The sequence below is a fragment of the Acromyrmex echinatior genome, chromosome 12, assembly GCF_024713525.1.
Source record: "Acromyrmex echinatior isolate Ae372 chromosome 12, ASM2471352v2, whole genome shotgun sequence".
In the NCBI taxonomy this organism is placed as follows: Eukaryota; Metazoa; Arthropoda; class Insecta; order Hymenoptera; family Formicidae; genus Acromyrmex; species Acromyrmex echinatior.
In genome coordinates, this window is record NC_141863.1 from 5,871,887 (window position 1) to 5,898,011 (window position 26,125).

Sequence of the window (26,125 nt, forward strand, 5' to 3'; positions counted from 1 at the left end):
TTTTTCTATGTTGATACACTTTTGTATTTCATATAATTATATAATTCCAAATATTTTATAGAACATCGGATAACCTGTGTGTTATCATTTTACTAATTTAACAAAATAATTCTAAACATATGTATATATATATATATATATATATATGCTTACTGTGAACATATGTATATCTATACTTCATTATCTCATGTTCTCGATGTTGTTGTTGAAAATGATTAACAAGTTTAACTTATTTTAAGTTTAATCTCGGTTAAAAGTTAACTACGAGTTATTATTATGAAATTGGATTTAATTGGATTGTAGAACAGGCTTTAGTAGTAATCATAATACTGTAAACAATCACACTCGAGCGTTTCAAAACGTAAGATCACAATTTTGATTGTGATTGGTCAATTTGTTTAAGACCATTATGGGCTTAAGACCATTATATTATGGGCACATCGGCCCAGATCTTTTGAAAACAACAGCAAAACTAGAATCTAAAAAAGTCTAATTATTCTAACATTTTCAGATATCAATATATAATTATGAATTAAATAAATTGTATACAGTTGATCATATTTAAAAATATATTTAATAAATTTAATTGATCAAAGGGAAAAATTCTACGAATGTAATAATCAATTGATGCAACTGGTCCTGATTACGTCCTTAACATTAGAAAGCTGACAAATCCAATGATCACTGCGTGATCAAAGAATGACTTTTTTTTTCTTTATTTAATTAACGGAAGCGAATGTGCGCAAATAAAGGAAACCGCTAGGAGATACAATATGTACATATTTCTCACAATTGTGACACAGTGTTCACAAGTCAGAACCAATGCGCACAATCAAAGGAATAGAGAACAGGAAACAAAAAATAAGAATTTCAACCTATCAAAAACTATTCAATACATGATTTTTCATAAATTGAAATTTTTAGGTCGGTATTCATAGTCAGATCTTATATTCAAGTACAGTCTTAAGAAGTCACAAATCAATCAAAGGATAATAAGATATTACTTAAGACAATCTTAAAATAAGAACAGACTATGAACGGCCTTATTCTCTTTCCTTATTCCTTTAATTATGACTCCTAAAACTATCTGAACCATATGTTTACAATTATCCTCTCATTGCAAATGTACCAAAATATTTATTTGGAATGTTACAACTTTCCGAGTTATACTCATAGAAAAATAATAAAAATAATTATATAGCTATAAAAGTAAATTAAAATAAAAGCTTTTTGAAATGTACATAATAGATATTCCGATTAAAAATAACAATGAAAGAAATAGAAGAACTCGAGGGAATAAGCGCTATTCAAGAATGCGCTAGTTAAAAAAAAAATATACAAGTTAAATTTATTGAAGAACGGTAGAACAATAATCGTCTATTCTTCAAAAAGTATCCTCATACGATCGATTTGATTTCATTATCTGTATAGATATTGCTATCCTTTAATATCCTTTAACTCATCGTGATTCTCATTGAGATTCTTGAGCAAATAAAAATTAGAAAAACTGATTAAAAAAATAGCAAAAAAAAATTAACAATACTGATAGTATGATTTCTATCAGATAGATTTGTCGAAGTCAAATTACATTAGAGTGAGAAAAATATTAGGATAGTATTTAAGAAAATAGTTTGATCTTCAATGAACGTTATTATAATCACATAGAGATAACAGCTCAAAATAATTAAAAGAGACTACAGTCAATTATAAAAACCAAAATTATAAAAGAATAAAATTTGTATACTCTGTATCATTAATATGCACTACCGGAACGTTAATGTTGACGTCGACCAAACTAAACAGCGATTAATTTTATTAAAGTTAATTACCGATCATACGAGAGACTTTGGAATCATACAGCGAATTCGGGAGAATAATTTTTACTTAGTACAGTACCTTAACTGGGCAAAAAAAAAAAAGAATAAATCTTCAACCTTTCATCTGCGAGTTTATTCCCCAGGCTGTTCTGGCTATTGTTAATTCAAATTGATAGTGTCATTTCGACAACTGTATGACGGATTCGTTCAGATTGCTGCCTGTCAATTTCTGCATCTCCAATACGTCGTCTGATGCCTCAAAGATCGAAGTAATCTCGGAGAGATCCTGATTGTCTAAGTGATAGTGTTGGAGTCAGATTGACTCTCCTCTTGTACGACGATAATCTGCGAAGGCTTCTCCATCTCAGGATCTAACTTGATCTCCTAAGCGACATCAACCTCCACCGCCGAGTCAGTCTTTTATTTCGTGTATGATGACGCCGCGATACTGGAATTTGCGTGAGATTGTTCAGAATCGACTTCTGTGACCCTTTTTATATTGTTAAATCGATTAGTATGCGTATCTCAAATTAAATGAACTAAATATTTGATACGTCCTCATTTAAAGTGGCAAGATTAACATACAAGCCACAAGTATTTACAGCGCATTGAGATTTTTTGATACCATTTGATACGCGTACCAGCGCGATTCGGAAGTACCAGACCAGAGCCATTGAAGTAACTCCCCAGCGTTTATATTGAGAGTATCAAGTGATTTAGTACGCGTAGTACTACCAAGTATCGGTATAAGTTAAGCTTGTATCTTCATTACGTTGTCGATAGTCTCGAAAATTTTATATATTCTGTTTTTTATTTTATATATTTTATTTATTCTGGACTCATCTCCTTCACCTTTGATGTATCGCTAGGTTTATAATAATAATGACGTAATAATAATAATCACGTAACACTTGTTTGTATAATTTGTTGTTCGAGATCATTGGATATTTTTTCGGAGTAGATATATCACTTAATGCGATATTACTGCTGCTCATCGTCGTACTTTGGATTTTTTTCTGAACATTTTCCAACATTTCTTCCTCTTTTTTTCATGGCAATTTGTTCCGTCTCTTTCTTTTCTACTGGAGTCAAATTTTTTTTTGTCACTTCTGTGTCATCGTTGTATTCCCGCTCCTCATCATATATATTGTTTCCGTTTCACAAATACTCTCTTGAATGATAGCTGCTGTTCATCTTCAGACTCATCATGTCGCTCGATAATATTTCGTCAATCACCATTCTGTTATATTTCTTCGCTTGCGACTCCTTAATTTTCAATATCTACTATTTCCGCTACGTCTCCAATTGCTTCAGCTTCTACATAAATTATTTTCTGATCCTGACCCAGGGTGATCAATTGCTTCTTTTCCAAAGCATCCGAGCTCTCTGGTGTATCGTTGCTGGATGACGCTGAAGTCATCACTTCGAACTTTTCGTTCGCTGTATCTTCTATTTTTTGACGTTGTTTCGTGGATTGCAATAGCGCTTGTACCATATTCTGATTCTTGTCTAGCGGTAGCTTCCTTACTATTCGCTTCACTACATTGCCAGTCGATAGTTTTGTCAGTTCTGCGGTATCTATCGTAGTTCCATCTGGATTCATGATAACTTCATGAACAACGTCATTCTTTCGGATAATTCTACTGACAATCACTCGCTTGATACGCGAGCCAGGAATACCGCTCAAAAAAGAATCTCCATCCTTGACACCAGATGTACTAGCTGATGTTTCTTCGTTACTTCTTCCTGCCGATTTCCTCACCACAATTCTTTTAATCCTTTTAACTTTGATGGTGTTCGGAGTGAATGCTAAGGTCTCTGATTTATCATTGCCCTTGTTACTTTCTTGAGAAGAGCTCTGGACTCTCGTCACAGATGTTAGCGATTCATTAGATTGATCTTGGCCGTTCTGTTGGTGCTTCAACAGGGTCTTCTGGTTTTTGGATACTGAGGTGATGATCTTTTGCGCTTGTAACTCGATGTCGTCCACATAGCCGCTTTTGGGAATCTTTTCGGTTTGCGATGACGTGAGGCCTTTCGAGCTGCTCTGAGAAGGAGAATCGATTGAAGTAGTTTGCTTCGTACTCTCAAATATTGCTTTCTGCTCTTGAATATCGTGTATACGCTCGATGGGTGGGAATGTCGTAATTTTGACCATGCTACCATTTTTGCTACGTACGTACATCACATTAGGTTCTTCCTTTTCTTGTTTCTCGGAATTTTCTTTCTTATTTTTTCTAGCCTGCTCTTCTTTCTTCTCACTCTCTGAAGGCATTAACGACTTTGGTAACTTTTTCACAACGTACTCTGACGACTCGTGATCATCATTCCTATTAGAATGCTGATCTTTTTCTTTTTCTTTCGTCTTATTAAACTTTAGTTTAAGATTTTTCTTAATATTGGACTGTAAACTGTCCGGGTCCATTTTCTCGCCCGCTTCGATATGCTGCTTGATGTGGATGACATAATCAGCGCGATTACGACAAGATTCTTGACAGACATCGCAGGTGAAGCACATGTATGTACGTTTCGCGTGCGTCAACTGATTTACTTTTAAGCTCTTCTTGCCGTTCTTGTATACACGGCGCTTCTCTTTTGAATGAGACATACGCATGTGTCTAGTCAAATGATGCGATAGCAGAAATGTACGAGGACACAATTTGCACATATATGGTCGAGGACCAGAATGGGTAATCAGATGTCGGGCCAGCTTTGTGCAAGTACGGAAGGTCTCCTTACAGTAATCACATACGAATTTTTCATCCTTATTATTATGTAATGTCTCGTGCCGTTGCAGACCCTGTTTGTATAGGAAGCGCTTCTTGCAAATGTTACACTGGAACGGCTTCTCTTTCTTGTGTGCCGAATTCTTGTGCTCTTCGAGTTCCTCTGTAGTGAAAAATTCATCGTCGCAATGGGAACAGGTGTAGTGCGTCTCATCTTTGTGTATCTTCTTGTGACGTTGCAGCGAAGTCAGCCGCGAGAATTGCTTCTCGCAAATCGAGCACGAATACGGCTTCTCCTGCGAATGAATACTCAAGTGCTTGACCAGATCGTGTTTATTGAAAAAGTTTTTCTCGCACTCGTTGCACTTGTAATTGCGAGCGCGAACATGAATGCGCTGAACATGCAGCAGCAGAGCCTGATGTAATGCGAATGTACGTTCACATTGATCGCATGCGTGTACTTTGACCTCTGCTGGCTCGTGTTCTTTGTTTTCATTAATGTTGCTTGTTTCTTGATTACTCTCACTGTCTCCGTTCTGCTCGTTCTCTGTTTCCTCGTAAAGATGCTGCTCGCTGATATTCTGATTTTCACTTTGTGATTCTCTTTCCCTCTCTTTCTCCCTTCTTCTGGTCTCACGTCTCTCTCTTGTATTTTTGCTATCATCAAAGATGCGTTGCTTTTTCGAAACCTCATTCTGTGATCTATATTCGACTGGCCTCTTGTTGCCGATCTCCGTCAACGGATTGATACGAATGGGCGGGAAAGGTTTCGGTAATTTTCCAGACAGAAGGCAATCTCTTAATGCCTCGTCGGCCTTCTTGCATTGCAACTTGAATTTATAAAAGTAATCCAGATTCCAGCGGCACGTGTTACAGATCACCTGTGGCATCTCGTCCTCGGTATAGACCTATTAAGAAACAAAATGGTTCATTACGAACGAGCTTACCTATTGACGATCTAGAAAAGTCTCTTCTCAGTGTTGGACGTACATTCTTGAAAAATATTGTATACGAAAATATTTAAAAAATCTATAATTACAGTGACCATACATTCTTTATTCTAAAAGACTCCTTCTAAAAGATCTTTTATTTCAGATAGCTGTTTTTTAGATTTATTTAATTTTTCAAAATTCAATTTTATCATTCATTTTAATAATACAGGAAATTCTGTTCTACTTAGACATCTCCAACGACTAATGTATATATATATATATATATATATATATATATATATATATATATGTATATATATATATATATATATATATATATATATAAGAAAGAATAAAATAAACTTTCTCTTATTTAACCGTTTATCTATTAAAATAAACCATCATCATACTCAAAAGTTCTAGGATGAAAAATTCCGAAGAAAAAGAAATTAGGCGAGAATGCAAATTAAACATCCTCTTTCGGTGGTATCGCGACGTCATCATGATCAGCCAGCAATATCACTGCTTATATTAACGATCATTAGAAGCTTTTTACAATAAGTCATTACCTAAACTTTAAAGCTTAAGTTATAAGAAATTGATCCATCATAATCGATTATTTTTCTTACATTCGACTATGATTGATCAATTTCTTATGACTTAAGACTTAAAACTTAGATAATGATTTATTGTAATAAGCTTATTAAGGCTGCTTTGTATAGATTTTACATAATGCATACTTAAAGCATAAGAGAATCAACTAGAATATGAAATGAAGGATTGGTTGTTTTTCTAATGTCTTATGGGTTATGCAGCATTGTGCAAAAAGTTTGTGTTGTGGTCCTTACCCACGAGGAGCATACGGCGAAGTACCTCCGGTGGTTATCATTGGCTGCATTCAGCAGAGAAAAAACTAATCAGTTAGCGCTTAGTGATTCTTTAATATGATTAGTTCCTATACTTGAATCCAACGAAGAACTAAAGACAAGAACCAATCATATTAAAAAATTATTAAGTACTAACTGATTAGTTTTCTCTGCTGAACGCAGTCATTGATTACTTGTTAAGAGTATCATTCAAAGACATAGAACACGGATTGCGCCATCTTTATCTAAATAATATATCTAATGTAATCAACAAAAATAAAAAGAAGTATGAAAACAGCCAATCTTTCTTTCTTTTTAATAATATTATACTATTGAATAGAAAAAAATAGAAACTGACCGTCTTTACATTCTATCTCACATTTTTATAGATCAAATGTAAATATAAATTGCACAGTCCATGCTCTGTAGATGGTATTCATAGTTCATTCTTATTTTAAGATTGTCTTAAGTAATGTTATAAGATGCTAATACAGCCTTTGACTAGTATTCATAGTCAGTTCTAATTTTAAATAATGTCTCAAGATATCAAGTGTTTTTGACAGTACTAGTGTGTACTCAGTGCACTTTAAAGCCATTGTATATAAATCAACATAAAGATGTATGTAAGTGTTTGACTCATCTATTCATTTGTATTTACATATCCGAGCAAAAAAAATAAAGATATATTTAATAAAAATATAGAGTGCGCACTAGTTCTATCAATGAAAAACGCAATAATGCTGAGACATATATCTGTCTAGAGAATAGTATATCCAAAATACAGATACAAGACATTCTAAAGACATCATCAAAATGTCTTTCAAACATCATGTTATAAAGATGCTCTCTGAGACATCTATAAGACGTTTTATATCCTCTTTTGAACATATATGCTACATGAGTAACAACTTAAGACAGTCATAAATATAAGATCCAATTATAAATACTGGCCTCTGATTGACTTATGACATCTTAAGACTATACCTAAAACAATTTCAAATATATTTGATATTCTTACAAGAATAATTATAAGAATCTTATATAAAAATTGACTATAAATATCAGTCTATGTCTTTGTTAGCGGCAGAGCCACTCACCTCTCAAGTCTCACCTCGATAGCAACGCAGGACATGATCTGCAACTGGAGTGGTAACTGGACTGACTGGTTGCGCTCGTAGATGGAGTTCAGAGGTTCCGAATCCGATAAGCAGAATCGACAGATGCGCCGAAAGTGCAACGGTGGCGAATTACTCTCCATATTAAGTAAATATTGAAGTTATTCTGTAAATATTGAAAATTTGTATATATGTTACGTGTAATAATTATAGATTTTCTCTGTCAGGTCTAAGTGTGACGTCACACAACGAGGTTGTCTCGCGAAATAAAACGATTCTTGGGTGTTTTTACACATACATGATATAGAAGTAAGTAATAAACTCAGATATAAAACTTCTAACATAGAATATTCTTTGTTTGTATTCAAACATAAAATTGACAGAATATAAACATAACCTGCAACACAACTCTACATATATTTGACCGTCGCGCTTTATTACACTATATCGTTCTGCGCATGCGAGACGTTTTTCATCGAAGTTCCGATGAAAAATTGTCATTCGGACGTTAATACGGAATGCATCCCTATAAGTACTTAGTAATTTAACGGAACGTACCTCAACTCTACCAGTGTTTCTTTTCGTCTTTTTCTACTGCTTTGTCTTTTCTTCCTCGATAGTGTGTGACGATACTTTTTCGTCCTTCGGATTCACGGATGTTCATTACCCACTATGGCTGCGTTCGGAAACTTCACCTGGGTACCCCCCTGTATCATCTTATCCTTGTTTAACAATGGGTAAGCAATCAGCAGTTCTATAATCAGCTATTCTCTAATTTCATAACGACACTGTCGATATCATTATGTGATGTTGTGCAGTTTTTTTTACCATATAAAATATTGGATCATCTAAAAAGTATCCGCGGTACTTTGTCACTAGATATATGAGCATCAACACACATCTAGTGACAAAAAACCGCGGATACTTTTTAGATGACCCAATATTATCTCTGAACGCACTTTGAAGCTGTGTTCACTTTACCGCTTACAGTGCTTGTGAAATTGTGTTATCGTCAAAATTTGATTATCAACAGAGATAATCAATAGAGAAAAAATTGTAACTTTTCTTCAATATATAGGATATTATAGCTTTACAAGTATGCATATTTATTTATGGAACATTTATGTAATAAAAAATCATAAATTTAATAATGTATGAGCCAAATATTTATATCTAATGGATCTAACGGAATATGCTGATCAAATGCAAGAACTCACTGAGCGCTTAGTGAGTTCTTGCATTTGATTAGCATATTCCGTTAGATCCTAAAATATAGACCAATCAAATGATTCAATTCAAACCGGACATTCCATTTGTAAACGTGAACGTATGTTCTCGCAATGATGCGTTGCTGGCCGCATCGTTACATATTGACATGCGCGCAACTAGCCGGCGCCATAGACGAACGCCACGTATTTTGTTATGTGCTAACCGTGTCGCCGCGTACCGGCGAGTGCGCAACGTACAAGGAAAAGGACGTTTATCGTGCCGCTTCGTTAGTCCGTTCCATCAGGAGACAGAATTATAAAAATTCCTAACGATTCGGAGTCTCATCGACAATGTCTCGCGTTCACGCGGGTGCGCTAATCTGCGCTCTCGTATTCTACCTGGAAGCGTACAGCGGTTGCACCGCGGCCAACTTGGACGGAATCGTGGACCCGAACTTGACCATCAGGAGCGTCGAGCGACACATCGACTTGCAGTCCCAGCTAACCAAAATCACCACTCGAGTGGTGATGGAAAACAAGCAAAGCAAGGAAGATCGCGTCCGGAATTTCCTCTTCTGCTTGGACGATGCTCAGAGCAGATTCATCAGTTACGTAGCGGCACGTGTAGAGCCCGATAAACTGGAGTTGAAGGTGAAGGAGACCAAGGTACCGACGCATCGCGATCGAGTCTTCTACTCCGTTGATCTTGGCAACCACCTGGCGGCTCGGCGCTCTCTCACCATTGAACTGGAGACGGTATTCACGCACGAGCTGGTGCCGCATCCCAAGCAGATCACACAACAGGAGAAGCAACTCGTCAGGTACACGGGCAATGTATATGCCTGCTTGCCCTATCTTGTCACCAAGCAGACCACCTACGTGGCACTGCCCACTCGCAATCTCGAGAGCTACACCAAGATCAAGCCTGTCTCCCAGACTGGCTCGATGTTGGCTTATGGTCCATATGAGTCTCAGCCACCATTCTCTTATGAGGAGATGACTGTACACTTCGAGAACAACAATAAGTTCCTCACAGTAACGAGGCTTGAGAGGGTCCTCGAGATCTCTCACTGGGGTAACATAGCTGTCGAGGAGCATATTGATCTCTTACATACCGGAGCGTTGCTGAAAGGCTCCTTCTCACGTTACGAGTATGCTCGGGAATCCAAATCTGGACAGGCGAGTATCCAAAGTTTCGATACTATTCTGCCAGCGGCCGCTTCCGACATTTATTACAGAGACGAAATCGGTAACATCTCTACGTCGCACACCCGCATCAAGAAGGATTCAGTGGAGCTGAATCTACGACCGAGATTTCCATTGTTCGGTGGCTGGAAGACTCGTTACACAATTGGGTACAATGTACCCAGCTACGAGTACCTCTTCCATTCTGGGGACGAGTTCGCCTTGGAGATGAGACTGCTGGATCACATCTTTGACGACATGGTGGTGGATGAGATGGTCCTGAAGATCATTCTGCCAGAGGGTGCAAGGAACATAAAGCTGGAGCTGCCTTATCCTGTAACCCGCCTGCCAGATTCCCTGCATTATACGTATCTGGATGTTACTGGCCGTCCAGTGATATCTGTGACTAAAAATAATCTGGTAGAGAATCATATTCAGAGTTTCAGGCTCAAGTATACGTTCCCGCGTCTACTGATGCTGCAGGAACCGCTGATGATCGTGCTGGCGCTGTGGCTGATGTTCCTGGCAGTCATAGTATATGTGAGATGTGACTTCTCCATCGATAAGGATGAAGTGTCGGAGAGCAAGTTGAGGATTGCTGGTCAGTGCGAGAAAGTTCTCGCTGCTCAGGACCGCAGGATCGCAACTTACTATAATCTGGAAGAGCAGTTATCGTACCTGAAAGTGTCTAAGGACACCAACAGTTTCCAGTCTGCGATAAAGGGTATCAATCAGGAATATAAGGCGGCGAACAACGCACTCAACGAGATCGCGCAGAAGATAAAGGGAGAGTCCACCGATGTGTATGATCGCATCCAGGAGTTACAAAAGTGCGATCGTTATCTGAAGGAGATCTACGGCCAATTGCAGGCATTGTACTTGGAGAAACTGATCCCGGGCAAGATCAGTCGGCAGCAATTCATCGACATGGAGACGACGATCTCCAGGAAAAAGGAGGACTGTATTGAGAAGATTAACACGATCATTAAATCGCTCCGGTAATCGTGTTTCACGAACGAACTCTAGAACTTCGAGAGCAACGATGGTGCATTTGCAATACAGTAACGCCTCGCATCTGTTAATATTCCATTCGCGAGTATGATTGAGGAAAAATTCCATACATTCACAAGCGCATCGAGTCAAGAGGAAACTCTTATTTACGTAGATTAAGATTTATATTAATTCATTAAGATTTATAAATCAACAAATATATATATACACATATATATATATATATATATATATATATATATATATATATATAGAAAGGGAAACATAAAAACGAAATGTTTCGTTGTATCCTGTCTGTTATATCATCAAAAAGCGTATCTAAATAAAAAAAACTTGTAAAAAGTAGGCAACACTTATTATTATATATCTGTGTGTGTAACAATATTTCTCATTAATAAGAAAGATAATAAGGCTCATATGAAGTCTAGCAATTTGGATTTTTAAAAGTTTGAAAAAATTTCTGGCAGCCTGCAACATATTTAATTGAGATTTTTATTTAATTATATAATTATTTTGGAATTACAGTTTATATGTATATAAGTAACTTGTTGAAAATTGTTCTCTGAATTTTTTATGTAATTGTTCAGAATTTTAATGTAAATTTTTGGATTTTTTAAACTTTCTAAGCATGAAATTTTTTAACCATTTTAGAAATTTTCTTAGACTTTTTTTATACAAATTGTAACATTTTTCAGAAGTGCGAAGAAAGTCTATGCAGAAAAAATCTTCCAAAATTCTTCATGTATGTGAATTCTCTGAAGTATTCTAAAATTTCTCATTTTTATAATTTATAAAATAATTTTATAAAATTTGAAAAAGTACACAACAATTTTTTTCAAAAATTATAGAATAAATTTCAGAGTATTTCAGAATTTATATAATATGAAGAAAAGATGTAGATTTTTACATTCTTGAAAAATATTTCAATTTGTATAAAAAATTTCTAAAATGTTGAAAAATAATTAACAAATGTTTTGAAACTTCTAAAATTTTTTTACATAAAATTCTAAAAAAGAATATTTCCAAATTCATATGTAATAAAAAATTCTAAAAAAAATGTAACCTTTGTCAGTATTTCTGAAAATGTTCAAATTCATATAAAAATTCTGAAAAAATTTTCACCAAAGTGACACAATATTAACGCTGTTTAAGATTTGAACATTGAGAAGCTTGACAATATTTACTTGGTGTCTTTTTTTTCTTATTGGAGATAGAAAAAGAAAGGCAATACAAAAATGAATATATATCAAACCAATGGAGCTCAGAATTACAAATCTTGCATATATTACAAATATATATAACTATATATTATTATAATTATGTAATTACAATATTACATTACGAAAAAGAGAATTATACTGCAGAGATGAAAATTTCATGCAGCTATAGAATTTTCAATTGGACTTCAAAACCCCGTCTAATTTTTTTAATTGCGTACGTGTCTGTATTTTTATTTTTGAACATATCAAAGATCAGGATTCAGTAGTTAGGTCGGTAGTTGCTATCAGTTGCTATATAGGCTGATCGATGACGCGTGGAAGCAAGGATAGCGTCGGGACGATCACTACTGCGCATGAAAGCGTAACGTCAGTCCTTCATTGGACTCCATCCATGTGTCGATCCAGCCGGTTGAAACGGTGGACACCTGCTAACCTCAGCTAACCTCTCTGTCTACCCTCGACCGGACGTCCGGACAAACAATCTCCGCCTGGGAACGTTTCCATGCTTGCAGCTAGAATGTCCAATTTGCGGAAATTTATAGGTAAACCCGACTGTCCTTCGTTCTTACTCAACATGTTTCTGCCATTTGTCCCGCGATACAAAGGTTATAGTGAGAGGCGGGACTGATTTCTTTAACTTAACAAAATCCCTTCCCTTTGTTGATACTTGACAGATTTTTGTATCCTCCCGGTTGTATCCTTTCCGGGAAACGCTTCCGGATTCTTTCGTGGAATTCTCAAATGCCTTGAGAGACACATTAGATATATTTCAGCATCATATGCAATTCTAAGTGTATCAATAATGCTTTGTTGATATATAAAGTAAAGTCTGTAAACATTTAACATAAAACATTTTTATGACCTATGAATTCAATCACTCACACTATACTGGATCAGTGCATATTAAAAATTGCTTCATATAAAATATCTCAATGCAGTGATACAATATAATCAACTTTGGCAATTAAATGATACATATATATTTTGTTAATTAATGTGACAATATTATTAGTAGATAGTCAATTCTTTAAAATATTTATATACTTTTACATTTAACTTTGCTAATTTCATGTAAAGCAGCTTTTAATACGCATTGATCTAACGTAATCCAAAAGTGACTGAATTCACTAATAGGGTAACAATTCGACTATATCGACTATATCGACTATATCCTTGATATTAATATTTAATTAGCAAATAACAAGGATTTAATGATTCACTGTACTACACGGTATCTCTTGTTGGAAAACGTATATTCAGAACACCTTATACATTTGCTTGAACAATTTTGTATTAAGAGAATCCAGCGTTTTCCATTGTACTCCAATTGTCATAGATATCGGAGCCAATTTAACGGATTCCATGTACCAAGGAGTCTATCATGGATCTCAGAAGCATCAACCAGATTTGGATAAAGTTCTAGAGCGAAGTTGGAAGAATAATCTCTCGAAAATCATCATTACAGCTGGCAATGTAGAAGAAAGCAAGAAAGCTCTTGAAATAGCGAGAACTGATGGCAAGTATATTTAAATATGTGAGAAATTGTATTGATGTAAATCTTTCCGTGTTCTCAAATTAATCTATTTTAATTGTAGATCTCTTTCAAATTTCTTCAAATTTTAATTTTTCACTTACTCACTAAATTAATGCATACTAAAATTATTATACATGAAATTAAGTTAATATAGTTAACTAACAAAGGTGATTATATTATGTCACTGCATCTAGATGCTTTATATAAAACAGCTTTTACTATGCTATTCAGTATACTGCAAACGATCATAATTCATGATTAATCTCATGCAGGAATATACATTGTTTTTGTGATGCTAAAGAAACATAAGTTCTTGTTATTAATTTTCGAAATGAAAATTTTTCAATTATATAAAAAAAATGCAATACTTGAACTTGGTATAAATGTGTACTTATAACACTATTTAAAAATTAGGAAAATGTCCCAGGGTTATAGAACCCATATGTTTAAATTACGAGTTAAGTTTATTTTTGAGAACGAATGACTGATCGTCATCAATCAACAAATTGCAGACAGACTGTATTCGACGGTTGGTTGTCATCCGACCCGTTGCAATGAATTCGAGGAAAGTGGCAATCCAGAAGAATACCTCAAATCATTATCGGACCTGGCGCTGAATAACAAGGACAAAATCGTCGCTATCGGTGAGATGGGCTTGGACTATGATAGGCTGAATTTCTGCCCCAAGGAGACTCAAAAGAAGTACTTTGAGCTACAATTGTCATTGTGCTCCACGTTAAAGCTACCAATGTTTCTGCACTGCCGTAACGCTAGTGACGATTTTGTGCGAATTCTAAGAAAACATAAAAACGAATTGACGCCAGGTGTTGTGCACTCCTTCGACGGTAACCCGGAGGATGCAAATTCCATATTGCAATTAGGCTTATACATCGGCGTCAATGGATGGTAAGATTGATGATGTTTGGTCACTACACTGATTAGCACACATTATATGCTGCTTTATATAAAGTATCCAAATGTAGTAGCATAATTAATTTTAAATGATACTTGTATATTTTGTTAAATAACGTGACAATATCATTGTTATAGACATTCATATCTATTTTCATTAATTAATTTTAATCTCGCTTCAACTTCATCTTTTTTCAGTTCTAAAAATTAGGCAAAGATGAAGAGTAAATTGAACCGAGAGGTTAAAGTTAATTTACATTGAAACGGGCATTAAAAATATTTATATTTTGTATAGTTTTTACATTTAACTTTGCTAATTTCATGTATAGCAGCTTTTAGTATGCACTAATTTAGTGTAATAGAAGTGACTGAATTCATTATGAATATGTGATTCTCGCAAGAGTTAAAAGAGAAAAGGAGGACAATCCAATAATCTTATTTTGTTTCGTGTTTCAGCTCGTTGAAAACAGAGGAAAATCTTTTCGCGATCACTACCATTCCCTCGGACAGGCTCATGATAGAGACTGATTGTCCATGGTGCGAGATCAGGCCGACGCATGCATCCGCGAACGATGTTATCACGCACTTTCCATCTGTAAAGAAAGAAAAGTGGCAAGCAGATCAGATGGTTAAAGGACGGAACGAACCTTGCACGATAGTGTTAGTATACTTTTCTTCCTGCAGATCGTAAAATGAGAATTACATACGATATTTGTTTAAAATTAAACATTAATTTTTGCAATATTTTTAATCCTTCGGAGCTGACACCAAAATTTTTAATACTCACACTGGGTTTGTAAAATTCATTTAATTTATAAGTCTATTCTAACTAAAGTTCTTACACGGTTCATCTTTCTTCCTTTTTTTCCACGTTGGAGAGGAAAAGAGAAAAGATGAACCATGCAAAAAGTTCAGCTAAAAAGAACAGGCCTCATATTAAAAGGCACTTTCAAGGAACAAAATGATAAAAAATGAAAATTAAATATATTTTAATAGATTTTGAGTGAATTTAATGAATTCACTGTCAACTCTGAAGGAATATAATTGCATAGGTCGAATAGAGGATTAAATGATATGATCTTAATTAATTGCAGTCAAATATTGGAAGTTCTAGCGCGAATCAGAGATGAGGAAGAGGAATACCTATGCAATCAAATCTACAAGAATACAATGAAGCTTTTCTTCCCGTATGAATTATAGTATGCGAATACTCGATGCTACAAAAATACAAGCGAATTTAAAGTGCGTTGACGGAATACGCATTTTCATGGAAGTAATCAGGGATAAAAGCTGTGAACGTGCACACAGAACAGAGTGAAGAAATTTAAAAGAAAAGGCACGCTGCTGAAACTTTATTGAAGGGGGGAAATAAGACAACTCATTTTTACATACGTGGCTTTATGGAAGTGACTGTCACTATCCACACACAGATCTCTCTTCCCATGTAAAACTTTAATATATTCTTGTTAAAATTATATTATCATATCTCATATTCATCTATTGCATTTCATCGCTATTATTACCATCATTTCATTATTATTATTATATTATATTACGATATTTATTAATATATATACTATTCTGCTATTCCTAAAAATATCACCGTTGTTGCTGTTATTATTCCCATTTTTCCGGCACAATTTTTTCCTTAAAATTTTTTTTATTTGTAGCAGAGTTCCTCCTTTACTACATCTACAAGAAGAGCTGTTGAACGAAAAAATTTTTATTCGATCATTCAATGTAATCGAATGTATATATTCAATCAAAATCCTCAAAATTATAAATGAAAATACAAAATACTAAAGATCGCACTTTCGAACGATTTGCGTACAAAGATCTAATGTTCGGATATACATATATATTATTAGTTATAATAATTTTAAAGAAAATGACAGAAAAATATTTGTCTTAATAAAAAACGCCCGCAATTGTTCCGGTTTATTAGAAGATCGCGAAATTTTCTTCGTCAGGACCAACCAAAGCAAGATATAGATTTTCTATTCGAGATATCACAGGTAAAATGGCTGACGCATTCGTGATCTTCGGAAAATATATATGTAACGCTTCCATGTCATAAATAATAAATGCGGAGAGTTGCGTGAAGAGGCGGAAATTTCGCCGTCAACGCAATAATTATTCATACAGTAAACCATTGGATTTTATTCATGGCACTTTGGAGAGAGTTTGCACTTTCTCGTACACCCAATCGTACGTTTGAGCGGCGTACGATTGCGTTGTGTCGAAAGCCCAAATAGCGTAATTGCGGAGATTATCTGGGCTAAGCTTGCCTCTGAAAAAAAAAGAAGGTAGGAAGGTCAAGATATCCGATTACAGTCTGCATAATGTATGAGCACACTTACACAAAGACATTCTTCTCCAGCCACTGTATCGACGCGCTGGAATGTTCAATAACTTTCTCTCCAATCAGAATGAAGGAAACTTTCACAAACTCCAGTCCCTGAAGACTTCGGGATTTAATTTGTTCCAAGATCCCTGGAGCGTAATGTTCGATCTGTATAAAAGAAATAAAAATTGTTAAGAGGTGTATTCTATGCGAAAGGTTATTTTCTATATGAAAATATTTTTAAGATCTTCATTATACTTACTGTGTCAATAATTATAGGTACGTTCCTTTCAACATATGCCGCGACATTGTTATATAATTTAATTGAAAGATTTCTTACTATAAGACAGCTATCGCCAGCTAATTTAATGTATGGTGCACACAAGTCTACAACGGCTTTGTAATATTCCGGTGAACTATCCTTAACTGCTTTGTGTCCTGCAGACCAATAGAACTTTAGAGTAGTCCATGCCTTTTCTACATGTTTTAATATTCCGCTAGTTTTCAAGAACTTTCCAACTTGGGATGCTACAATACATAAAATGCCAATGTACAATAAAGTAAAAAAAAAAACTCAATTTATATCATCAATTTGGTTAGGAGAAAAATTAAAGAGGTGAAGATATTAATGGGCTAATAATGATGTTTATGACAGCAATGAATATGTTGTTGGTGAACCATTATATCAGTTTACGAGTTATGCCATTGAACAGAAGACATCATGGTAAGATAATAATTCCCTGAACAACAAATCTTATAGCAAATTTTGCCACTTGCCCTACACTAGAATGTGTATATTAAAAAGATGCTAATTAAAATTGATAATAAAGCTATATGAAATTGACAGAGTTAAATGTAGAAGCAGAGAAATATTTTAAATGAATAATAATGATATTGTCACTTTAACAGTATATATTAGGTGTTGGAATTAATTCGTAGCGTTTTACAAGTGATGGGAAGTACTTTCATTAATGTATTTTTTAATGCTCATGTGAAATAAATAACATTCTTTCATTAAAAACGCTACGAATTAATTCCAACATCTAATATATTTCATTTTCAAAGTTGAGTTATATTATGTCACTACATTTAGATGTTTTATAATACAGCACCTTTAATGTATACTAATCCAGTGTAGTAATAAATGATTGAATTCATTGCATTATGATGAAATATTTGGATAGTAATTAACTTTTAATATACAGAATAGATTCATGTTTTGAATTAATTTTCATCTCTGGCTATAATCAACAGCAACTTTGCAACTGTTGTAAAATTTTTAAATATAATTAGTCTTGCCCTTAGCTTCTCACACTGTTAAATTTATTAGAATGTCAAATTATATCTGATTTGAGTTATTTTTAATCATTTCTATAAGTTGCTACTGCTTTTACTTAATATGTCATTATTTTAATTAAAACAATAGAGTTTAATAACTTGACTCAAGAAAATGTATTAATTTTGACTCGAATTATTTATTATTTATTGAGTGCATACATTAACATGAACTACAGTTCTATTTTGAAACTAAGCAATTCAATCACAGTAAGGGATTTACATTATGATGTACATGAAAATGAAAAATAACAAAATATTCAACTCAAGGGATGGATTATTATTGTTCTTTTGATAATTGATAAATACATAAACCAATCACATTAAAGAATCTTAACAGTTGCTATTTTTTTTAAATAGCCAATTTATAAGTGTATAAAATCAAGTGGTTCTTATATAACATTTTTAGAAGATATTTGTAATTGTGCATTAAATAAATTGTATACAAATATTGTAATAATTAATTATTTGGTGCTCCAATATTAAAAAAAAAATATCCAAATGATTAAAGATTAAAATATAATATATAAATTTGAAAGAATTTAAGAAAACTTAAAATAATTAGAATGACAAGAAGATATGAGATGAGAAGCAAACCTTTTATAAGATTAATACCTATTGTTGTTCCCAGGAAGTACTTACCTTTAAATGAGCCATGTTTCTGTGTGTCGTATGCTACGATAGCACCGATCAAAAGCAATAAAAGGAGACTAGCAGATCTCCATGGAAAACCACGGCTGGAAGAGGTCATTTTCTTCAGTAGTGCCTGAAAGAACACAAACGATATTAAGGCACACTTTCTCAGCAATGATTTTTTTATTTCATCGCTTTTCCCAGACTTTGAAAAAAAAAACAATCATTCAAGCGTCACGTAAATCTCGCGTGTCAATCGAACTACATTTCACGTAGCTTCTTTCTGTCACGCGAATTCTAACATGACATCAATAAAGACTTCTGTCACACAACAACGAATCGATCACGATTCCGAAACATGTCCGCGTTAATGCGTAGATGATAAATCGGGAGTATCTCGCACACACCTTATCTTTGAGATCACGTTCGAGAGAAAGAGAGAGAAAGAGAACAATTAACGGCGATATATATCTGCGATTTCCGATTGCTACACAAACGTCACGAAGGCAAACCACCTCGTCATCGCTGGAGGCGCCGGAGAATATTTTCTCGCGACTCGATTTCTCGCGCGAGATCACCTTCGTTGACGAATCATATAAACACACACACACACACACACACACACACACACACACACACACACACACACACACACACACACACACACGACAGGACCGCCGGTGGAAATTTTCACCTCTTACCTGCGGAAAGTCGGGAAGACGTGTTTACTCGAGTTTAGATCCGTGCGTATTCTGTGCTCCGAGAGGGGCGAAAAAAAAGAAGAAAATCGGGCAAAGAGTCGCGCGTGCCGTGCGAGCGGCGTCAATGTTGAATGTCGTCACTCGCGTCGCGAGGGGGGCAACCAGGCGACGATCAATAAGTCGCATAGGTACGTTCCCGAAAACGCTGCTTGGCTACCTCAAAGCGCTTTCATGCCGACGTTGGACACTCATTTTGAAAGCTCCAGCACACAAAAATCTTAATAGGCTAATTAACATTTTGAGATTTATCACTTAAGATAATAATTTGCGTTACCTTATGGTCTTTATTGTGACTGTTTACGTTTTACTGCTTGTTTTTTTGGGGGGGAGTGCCACAGCCTATAGCGTTAAAAAAGGCCACGTGGTTAGAACTGACGAATGTCAAGCGTCGTTTTGATCAGTGACTGGTTTTGACGTTTATCAAATGTTTATTTTCAGAGTTTGGAAAGCTACTTTACAAGTTACTTATTATAAATTACTTTTTATTATAGAAATTGGGTACAGTTTTATATCATATTTTATCAGTTGCTCCAATTTTGCATTACTTTTGTACTCGATTTCCATAACAAACACATATAAGATAACCTAAAAAGTCACTTGTAAGCTAAAATAATGTTAACTTGTAACTTTTAAAATAATCTTTCCAGTTCTGTTTATATTTGTTAAAAATTTTATTCGCTGAGATAGGACTATTCTTTTAGGTCTAAAAGTATAATTCAATCGCGAAGAAAACTTCCAACAGTTGCAAGATAAACATTCCACCGAACGCGAGCAATGCTCGTAAATGCCGAATGAACCGTAAATTCGTACCCAAAAATAAGCTACGAGCGTCAGAGTGAAAAGGTACCTTCAACTTAACCTCAGACGCCGCTTTGCTGCGTAGTGTTTCTCGATCGAGAGGCTGAAACCTCGGCTATTCACCGGCTTCACGGTGTACCAATGACGACGAGAAATCCGCGACGATTGTCCGATTTCGTTGACGCGAATCTCTCCTCAAGATCGCTTCTGTATGGGAGCACCTCTCCTCGTTTTTTTCCTCTCTCTTTTATCTGCCTTGCGAAAGAAATCTCAGACAAAATCTAGGGCCGTTATTATTCTCGAAAAATATCGCATACATACGAAATACTACAGTATACGTCACGTGTATTATAGATTTCCCCAGTATTTTCGTACAGGATATTTTTCGAGACCCTGGAGGGTCGATTTTGTGTACCTCGAGATGAGATGAAAATTACAAAAGTAAACAAATTCTTTAGAGTATTTATAGTTTCATTAGTCGGCACCTACCGACTTTTCTCACTTTTCGAATTTTCACTTCGTTTCAAGATACACAAAATCCGTTTTTTTTCTATTTCCGTATTAGAACTCTCTTTCTCGTTTTCGTTGAATGTCAAACATGTCTCACTTTTCAAAAGTATATACTAGTTCAGACACAAGAAACAGACCTACAATAATCGACACTCAGATTTGTTGCACGAAAACAAAAGTAGATGTAACTTAGATCATATCTCTCATCGACGCAGTTAATTTTCCACTGGAAAAGTAGCACGGAAGGAGATATCATCGTGCATTATCATTTTTGATGTCAGTTAACTAGAATTGACAGTTTACCGCCTCTCTTCCAGGATCCAAGGTCGAAGTCGTTCCTCTTCACAGAGGCGCTGAACGAAGCGACGCGTCTCACATGGACGAGATACGAGAAGGTAAACAAGAAGACACGCGAGGGCTGAGGAAAAAAAAATTCAAATCTACGATAGGTGTCAACGTTATAGAATTTACAGCTCTGTTATCGATACACGTACATGCGCGTCACCAGATCCAAGAACGACTGCGCGCTGCGTAGAACGTCGCGCACTAACTGGAGATGACTGGAGACGACGCGCGCAATTGCGAGACTAATCTACAACGGCATTGTTACACGAGGCGAAAAGAGGCACCAGATAACTGTCAACGCTTATTCTTATCGAGTTCCATTGATAAAAAATCTTACCCGAATTCTGTTTAATTAAACTCAATCCACGTTTAATCTCATACGTATGAAGAGATGAGATTGATAATATAATTCTCTTATCTATTTGTACTGAGGCAGATTAACTTCAATCTCGGTTGAACTGACTCTTTTGCCCGCATTCATAGTCAGGTCTTATATTTAATGGCCATTCTATAAGCCATTAGTAATAAATTAGAAATCAGAAGCTCTAAAAATTAATCAAGCACAGTCAAATGTAAAAAGAATAATCGATTATGATTGGTCAATTTCTAGAGAGCTTCTGATTTCTGGTTTATTGCTAATTAACAGGGCTGGCATGTATTTGAAATTTTATTTGAAAAACAGTATTGTCAAGACAATTATATTTTGTATTTTGTATTTCATGGGAACATAAAAGTATTTTGTATTTTATACTTCAGTATTAATAACAAAAGATTATGAAAGTATTTTGTATTTTGTATTTCAAATACTAACATTCATAATCTTATTATATATTTGAATTACAAGATACAAAAAGTTTTCATCAACTTTCGATTTTAAATACAAAATACATAATACTTTTATGTGATCCGCTAAAACAAAAAATACAAAATACGTTTGAATTGCAAATAGTGTGTTTTAAATAATTTCAAATACATGCCAGTCCTGCTAATTAATATGTAAAATATGTGTAAGGTTTCCTTAAATTTTATCTTCAGCGCCACGAATTATTTTATTGGCTACTGAGCATTTAAAAATAAATTCAAGGAATTTTAAATATGAAGTCTGATTATAAATACGATCTTTATCTTTTTTTAAATTTCTAGATCGGTTTTTAATTCATAGTCGGTTCTTATATTTATTAGCACCTTAAGACATTCTTTATTAACACTTAAGACGATCTTAATATAAAATTATGGCAAAATAGTTAAAAAATAGTTCAATTCAAAAACACAGTTATATATTATTTGTAAGAAAGTTCGCTGAAGTTCTAAAAGATTAGCTTTAATATAAATATTTATATATTTTAATAAATATTTATATTAAATATAAATGTTTTAATATATACATTTTGTATCAAGATACATTTCTTCTCTCACTATTCTGGGTATGTTTATGATAATAATCTTTAGCTTTTTGCACTAAACTCTAAATATTATGTTACTTTTTTTAAAGATCATTCAGAGAGCCATTTTTAGAAACAAGTAAATAAACATTACGTAATCTTTTAAGTCGCATAATGGTTATTTCATTTACCTAAAATAAAAAATTTTTTCGGCTGAATGAGGGCGCAAAAATTCACAGGTGGACCGCAGATTGCGTATAATTGTTTTAAAACTATAATTTTGTTCCGGCAAAAAGCATGTCTCCAGCTCTGTCTTAAACCGTAATCATTAAACTTTAAATGTGTTAGAGAGATTTTAGCTGTAAAATTTTAAATTGCTTAGAGCAAAAGACTAAAGAATTACTATACCTATTATTGATCGGGAGTTGGGCTTTTCTCCTTTCCAACAGACTATATTCATTATTCTTTACGCACATGTGTTTGTGGATGCGTGTAAAAGTGAAAGGGAGTTCGATCTAAAAGCATTAGACCTGTTTTTCTAATTGAACTTCTTGCATGATTCAATTTTCCACGTTATTTTTCACGTTGGAGAGAAAAAGATGAACCTGATGAAGATGTATAGGAAGTTTAGCTAAAAACAATAGATCTATGGATTTATTTAATAGAGAATGTTCATACATATCTATCTCTGTGTTTATAGCACATAATTGCTAAAACATTGCCGGCGAATTGAAAGTTGTAATAAGAAGTTTGAGATTCGCAATCCAACGATCTAAGAATTCGCCGAGAGAAATGCTTTCTAAGTTTAATTGTCCGTGACTGTCTGTTCGCGTTGAAGCGGATAAATTTTCTGCGAGCTCACCAAGGTATTGCTTCGAATGTCATGGATCACATAATACATCACATTAAATGCAATACATGCAAGTTATGTTTGTTACTTGGTTGCACATGCGACCATTGTTAGAGGCAGAATCGCATTGTTAGAGAAGACTGCCGCGTTTCGAATTTCACCACGCAATTAGATCCGGATTAGTTAAATCTAGTAATTAAGCAGTAATTTTTGCCTGTCATTTCTGTTTACCGTTTAGGTCTGTGATCTCTCGATATATGTGACTTTTACATTTTCATGGCTTCATGATTCTCATTTTATATAGTAGTAAAAGAAAATACAGAATTCATTCTTTTAATAAAATAATAATTGACTTTGTACTTCAGGCGAAAGAGATGGAAAAATAAATTTCTCTCTATGCACAACATGATTAATGCAAAAAAAAATATGTCAGATGCATGATGCAAATAGACTATAGTACACTATAGTCTATTGCATCAGATGTTTTTATTTTCTGCGAGAGAGATAAGGATATTATATAAATATTATAAACAGATTATATTGAAAACACTTTCAATGCGATATGTTATCAAATGATAATATATCGATATATTATCAGGTGATACATTTTCTATAAAATTACAATTTTAAATAAATGTGCATTATTAACCTTTACACACGATCGCTCATTCTGTTTTTTAAATATTACGAATATCTGTGCGAATAATGGTTGTTATTATTCTATTTATTATTATATTTATTCTTTTATTTTTTTAAATATAAGTACAACTTTGACAAAATTTTCTAAAGATATTAAGGTATAAGAATCATTTAATAATTTTTATAGTAAAAGTGATGAAAATTGACATGACTCATGTGTAAAGGAAAATCATCATGTGTATTAAGTAATCCGTCATACAGTTGTCGAAATGACACTATCAATTTGAATTAACAATAGCCAGAACAGCCTGGGGAATAAACTCGCAGATGAAAGGTTGAAGATTTATTCTTTTTTTTTTGCCCAGTTAAGGTACTGTACTAAGTAAAAATTATTCTCCCGAATTCGCTGTATGATTCCAAAGTCTCTCGTATGATCGGTAATTAACTTTAATAAAATTAATCGCTGTTTAGTTTGGTCGACGTCAACATTAACGTTCCGGTAGTGCATATTAATGATACAGAGTATACAAATTTTATTCTTTTATAATTTTGGTTTTTATAATTGACTGTAGTCTCTTTTAATTATTTTGAGCTGTTATCTCTATGTGATTATAATAACGTTCATTGAAGATCAAACTATTTTCTTAAATACTATCCTAATATTTTTCTCACTCTAATGTAATTTGACTTCGACAAATCTATCTGATAGAAATCATACTATCAGTATTGTTAATTTTTTTTTGCTATTTTTTTAATCAGTTTTTCTAATTTTTATTTGCTCAAGAATCTCAATGAGAATCACGATGAGTTAAAGGATATTAAAGGATAGCAATATCTATACAGATAATGAAATCAAATCGATCGTATGAGGATACTTTTTGAAGAATAGACGATTATTGTTCTACCGTTCTTCAATAAATTTAACTTGTATATTTTTTTTTTAACTAGCGCATTCTTGAATAGCGCTTATTCCCTCGAGTTCTTCTATTTCTTTCATTGTTATTTTTAATCGGAATATCTATTATGTACATTTCAAAAAGCTTTTATTTTAATTTATTAGGTGTTGGAATTAATTCGTAGCGTTTTTTAATGAAAGAATGTTATTTATTTCACATGAGCATTAAAAAATACATTAATGAAAGTACTTCCCATCACTTGTAAAACGCTACGAATTAATTCCAACACCTAATATTTTTTTTATGCGATCATATCCTTTAATAGTTTAGATATAATATATATTATATAATATATATTATAATATATATTAGATAAAATATATTATAAATTTATAATATATTTTGAAACGAATTTTAGTTTCTTAAATTACTTTACTTATGCATTCTGAAAAAATTATAAAAATATATTGTACAAGAGAGAGAGAGAGAGAGAGAGAGAGAGAACTCACCTGAGATGTTTTCTTGCATGTAAGCGCCAGGTTTTCGTCTTTGGCTTTTTTCCATTTTTCATTATTGTTTTGAATAATTCCGAGGGTTTCTTTGAAATGCTTAGCTTTGAATTTGGTTTGTAAACTAGGTAAATTTGTTTCTGTAAGAAAGCGAATTTTTGCATTTTTTTCTCGAATATTTTGCGTAAATGTACAACATACTGAAAGATGTGAGAAAAGCGCGAAATGCTCACCAATATATGACAGAAGAAGACTGGATTGGTATAAATTCTTGGTATAAATGGAATTCCAAATAGTGAAACAAACAGGTTCCGTGACGAGACAATCCGCAAGAACCTTAATCAACTCATTCCTATAGTTCAAATCTAACTTCTGCGATACTTTTCCCATTAACATTTCAAACAATTTCGTGTAACATATATCCTTGTTTCTAAACAATATTGACTGCAAAAAATTTTACCATATTGATCTCACTGCCGACATCAAATCGCATCGCCAAATCGTACATGCATTACATTTTTATAAAACCTTAGATATATTAGCTCGCGAGTTTGTAGATTTGGTATATTCTAGGGTTTTTGAGACTCAGTGAAATTC

The 26,125-nt window shown here is 34.0% G+C and overlaps 4 protein-coding genes across 8 annotated transcripts in view; 2 read left to right on the top strand and 2 right to left on the bottom strand.

Moving 5' to 3' along the window:
- Positions 1 to 8,155, bottom strand: LOC105149542 (uncharacterized). Of its 4 annotated transcripts, none has more exons than XM_087412005.1 (4): positions 7,755 to 7,901; positions 7,453 to 7,622; positions 6,324 to 6,453; positions 1 to 5,451 (listed from the first exon to the last, which is right to left on the bottom strand). In XM_087412005.1, the coding sequence occupies exon 4, from the start codon at positions 5,431 to 5,433 to the stop codon at positions 3,085 to 3,087; it is 2,349 nt and encodes a 782-aa protein (XP_087268131.1). In that variant the 5' UTR covers positions 5,434 to 5,451; positions 6,324 to 6,453; positions 7,453 to 7,622; positions 7,755 to 7,901; the 3' UTR covers positions 1 to 3,084. The 4 variants fall into 4 exon arrangements, with proteins under 4 accessions (XP_087268131.1, XP_011060335.2, XP_011060333.2 ...); XM_011062033.2 differs by having other exon boundaries at positions 7,439 to 7,622; XM_011062031.2 differs by lacking the exons at positions 6,324 to 6,453; positions 7,755 to 7,901 and adding an exon at positions 8,015 to 8,155.
- On the top strand, positions 8,053 to 16,123 carry LOC105149539 (deoxyribonuclease TATDN1). Its single transcript, XM_087412026.1, has 6 exons — positions 8,053 to 8,193; positions 12,369 to 12,622; positions 13,417 to 13,600; positions 14,131 to 14,520; positions 14,983 to 15,186; positions 15,621 to 16,123. The coding sequence occupies exons 2-6, from the start codon at positions 12,583 to 12,585 to the stop codon at positions 15,724 to 15,726; spliced, it is 924 nt and encodes a 307-aa protein (XP_087268152.1). The 5' UTR covers positions 8,053 to 8,193; positions 12,369 to 12,582; the 3' UTR covers positions 15,727 to 16,123.
- LOC105149541 (ribophorin I) lies at positions 8,850 to 11,205 on the top strand. The gene has a single exon (XM_011062029.2). It carries the CDS (start codon positions 9,016 to 9,018, stop codon positions 10,849 to 10,851), a length of 1,836 nt encoding a protein of 611 aa, XP_011060331.2. The 5' UTR covers positions 8,850 to 9,015; the 3' UTR covers positions 10,852 to 11,205.
- Positions 15,850 to 26,125, bottom strand: part of Tmem214 (Transmembrane protein 214) — a 12,754-nt gene continuing 2,478 nt past the window's right edge. Inside the window, exons 4-9 of one of the 2 annotated variants that reach the window (XM_011062028.2) lie at positions 25,762 to 25,972; positions 25,529 to 25,668; positions 18,848 to 18,971; positions 17,133 to 17,308; positions 16,887 to 17,038; positions 15,850 to 16,816 (exon numbers count right to left, since the gene is read on the bottom strand). In XM_011062028.2, the coding sequence (XP_011060330.2) occupies positions 16,690 to 16,816; positions 16,887 to 17,038; positions 17,133 to 17,308; positions 18,848 to 18,971; positions 25,529 to 25,668; positions 25,762 to 25,972 (930 nt within the window). In that variant the 3' untranslated portion in view covers positions 15,850 to 16,689. Of the gene's footprint in view, positions 16,817 to 16,886; positions 17,039 to 17,132; positions 17,399 to 18,847; positions 18,972 to 25,528; positions 25,669 to 25,761; positions 25,973 to 26,125 lie in introns of both variants that reach the window. The other variant, XM_011062027.2, reaches the window with a different exon arrangement.

What these genes read in the sequence shown, in the direction of transcription:
- LOC105149542 (XM_011062031.2), bottom strand. Translation starts at nt 7,599, where the DNA reads ATGGAGAGTAATTCGCCACCGTTGCACTTTCGGCGCATCTGTCGATTC. An exon ending in TGTCCTGCGTTGCTATCGAG is followed by an intron (nt 5,452 to 7,452) that starts GTGAGACTTGAG and finishes GTTTCTTAATAG; the next exon opens with GTCTATACCGAGGACGAGAT.
- LOC105149541 (XM_011062029.2), top strand. Translation starts at nt 9,016, where the DNA reads ATGTCTCGCGTTCACGCGGGTGCGCTAATCTGCGCTCTCGTATTCTAC.
- LOC105149539 (XM_087412026.1), top strand. Translation starts at nt 12,583, where the DNA reads ATGCTTGCAGCTAGAATGTCCAATTTGCGGAAATTTATAG. An exon ending in CAATTTGCGGAAATTTATAG is followed by an intron (nt 12,623 to 13,416) that starts GTAAACCCGACT and finishes CAATTGTCATAG; the next exon opens with ATATCGGAGCCAATTTAACG. An exon ending in ATAGCGAGAACTGATGGCAA is followed by an intron (nt 13,601 to 14,130) that starts GTATATTTAAAT and finishes AATTGCAGACAG; the next exon opens with ACTGTATTCGACGGTTGGTT.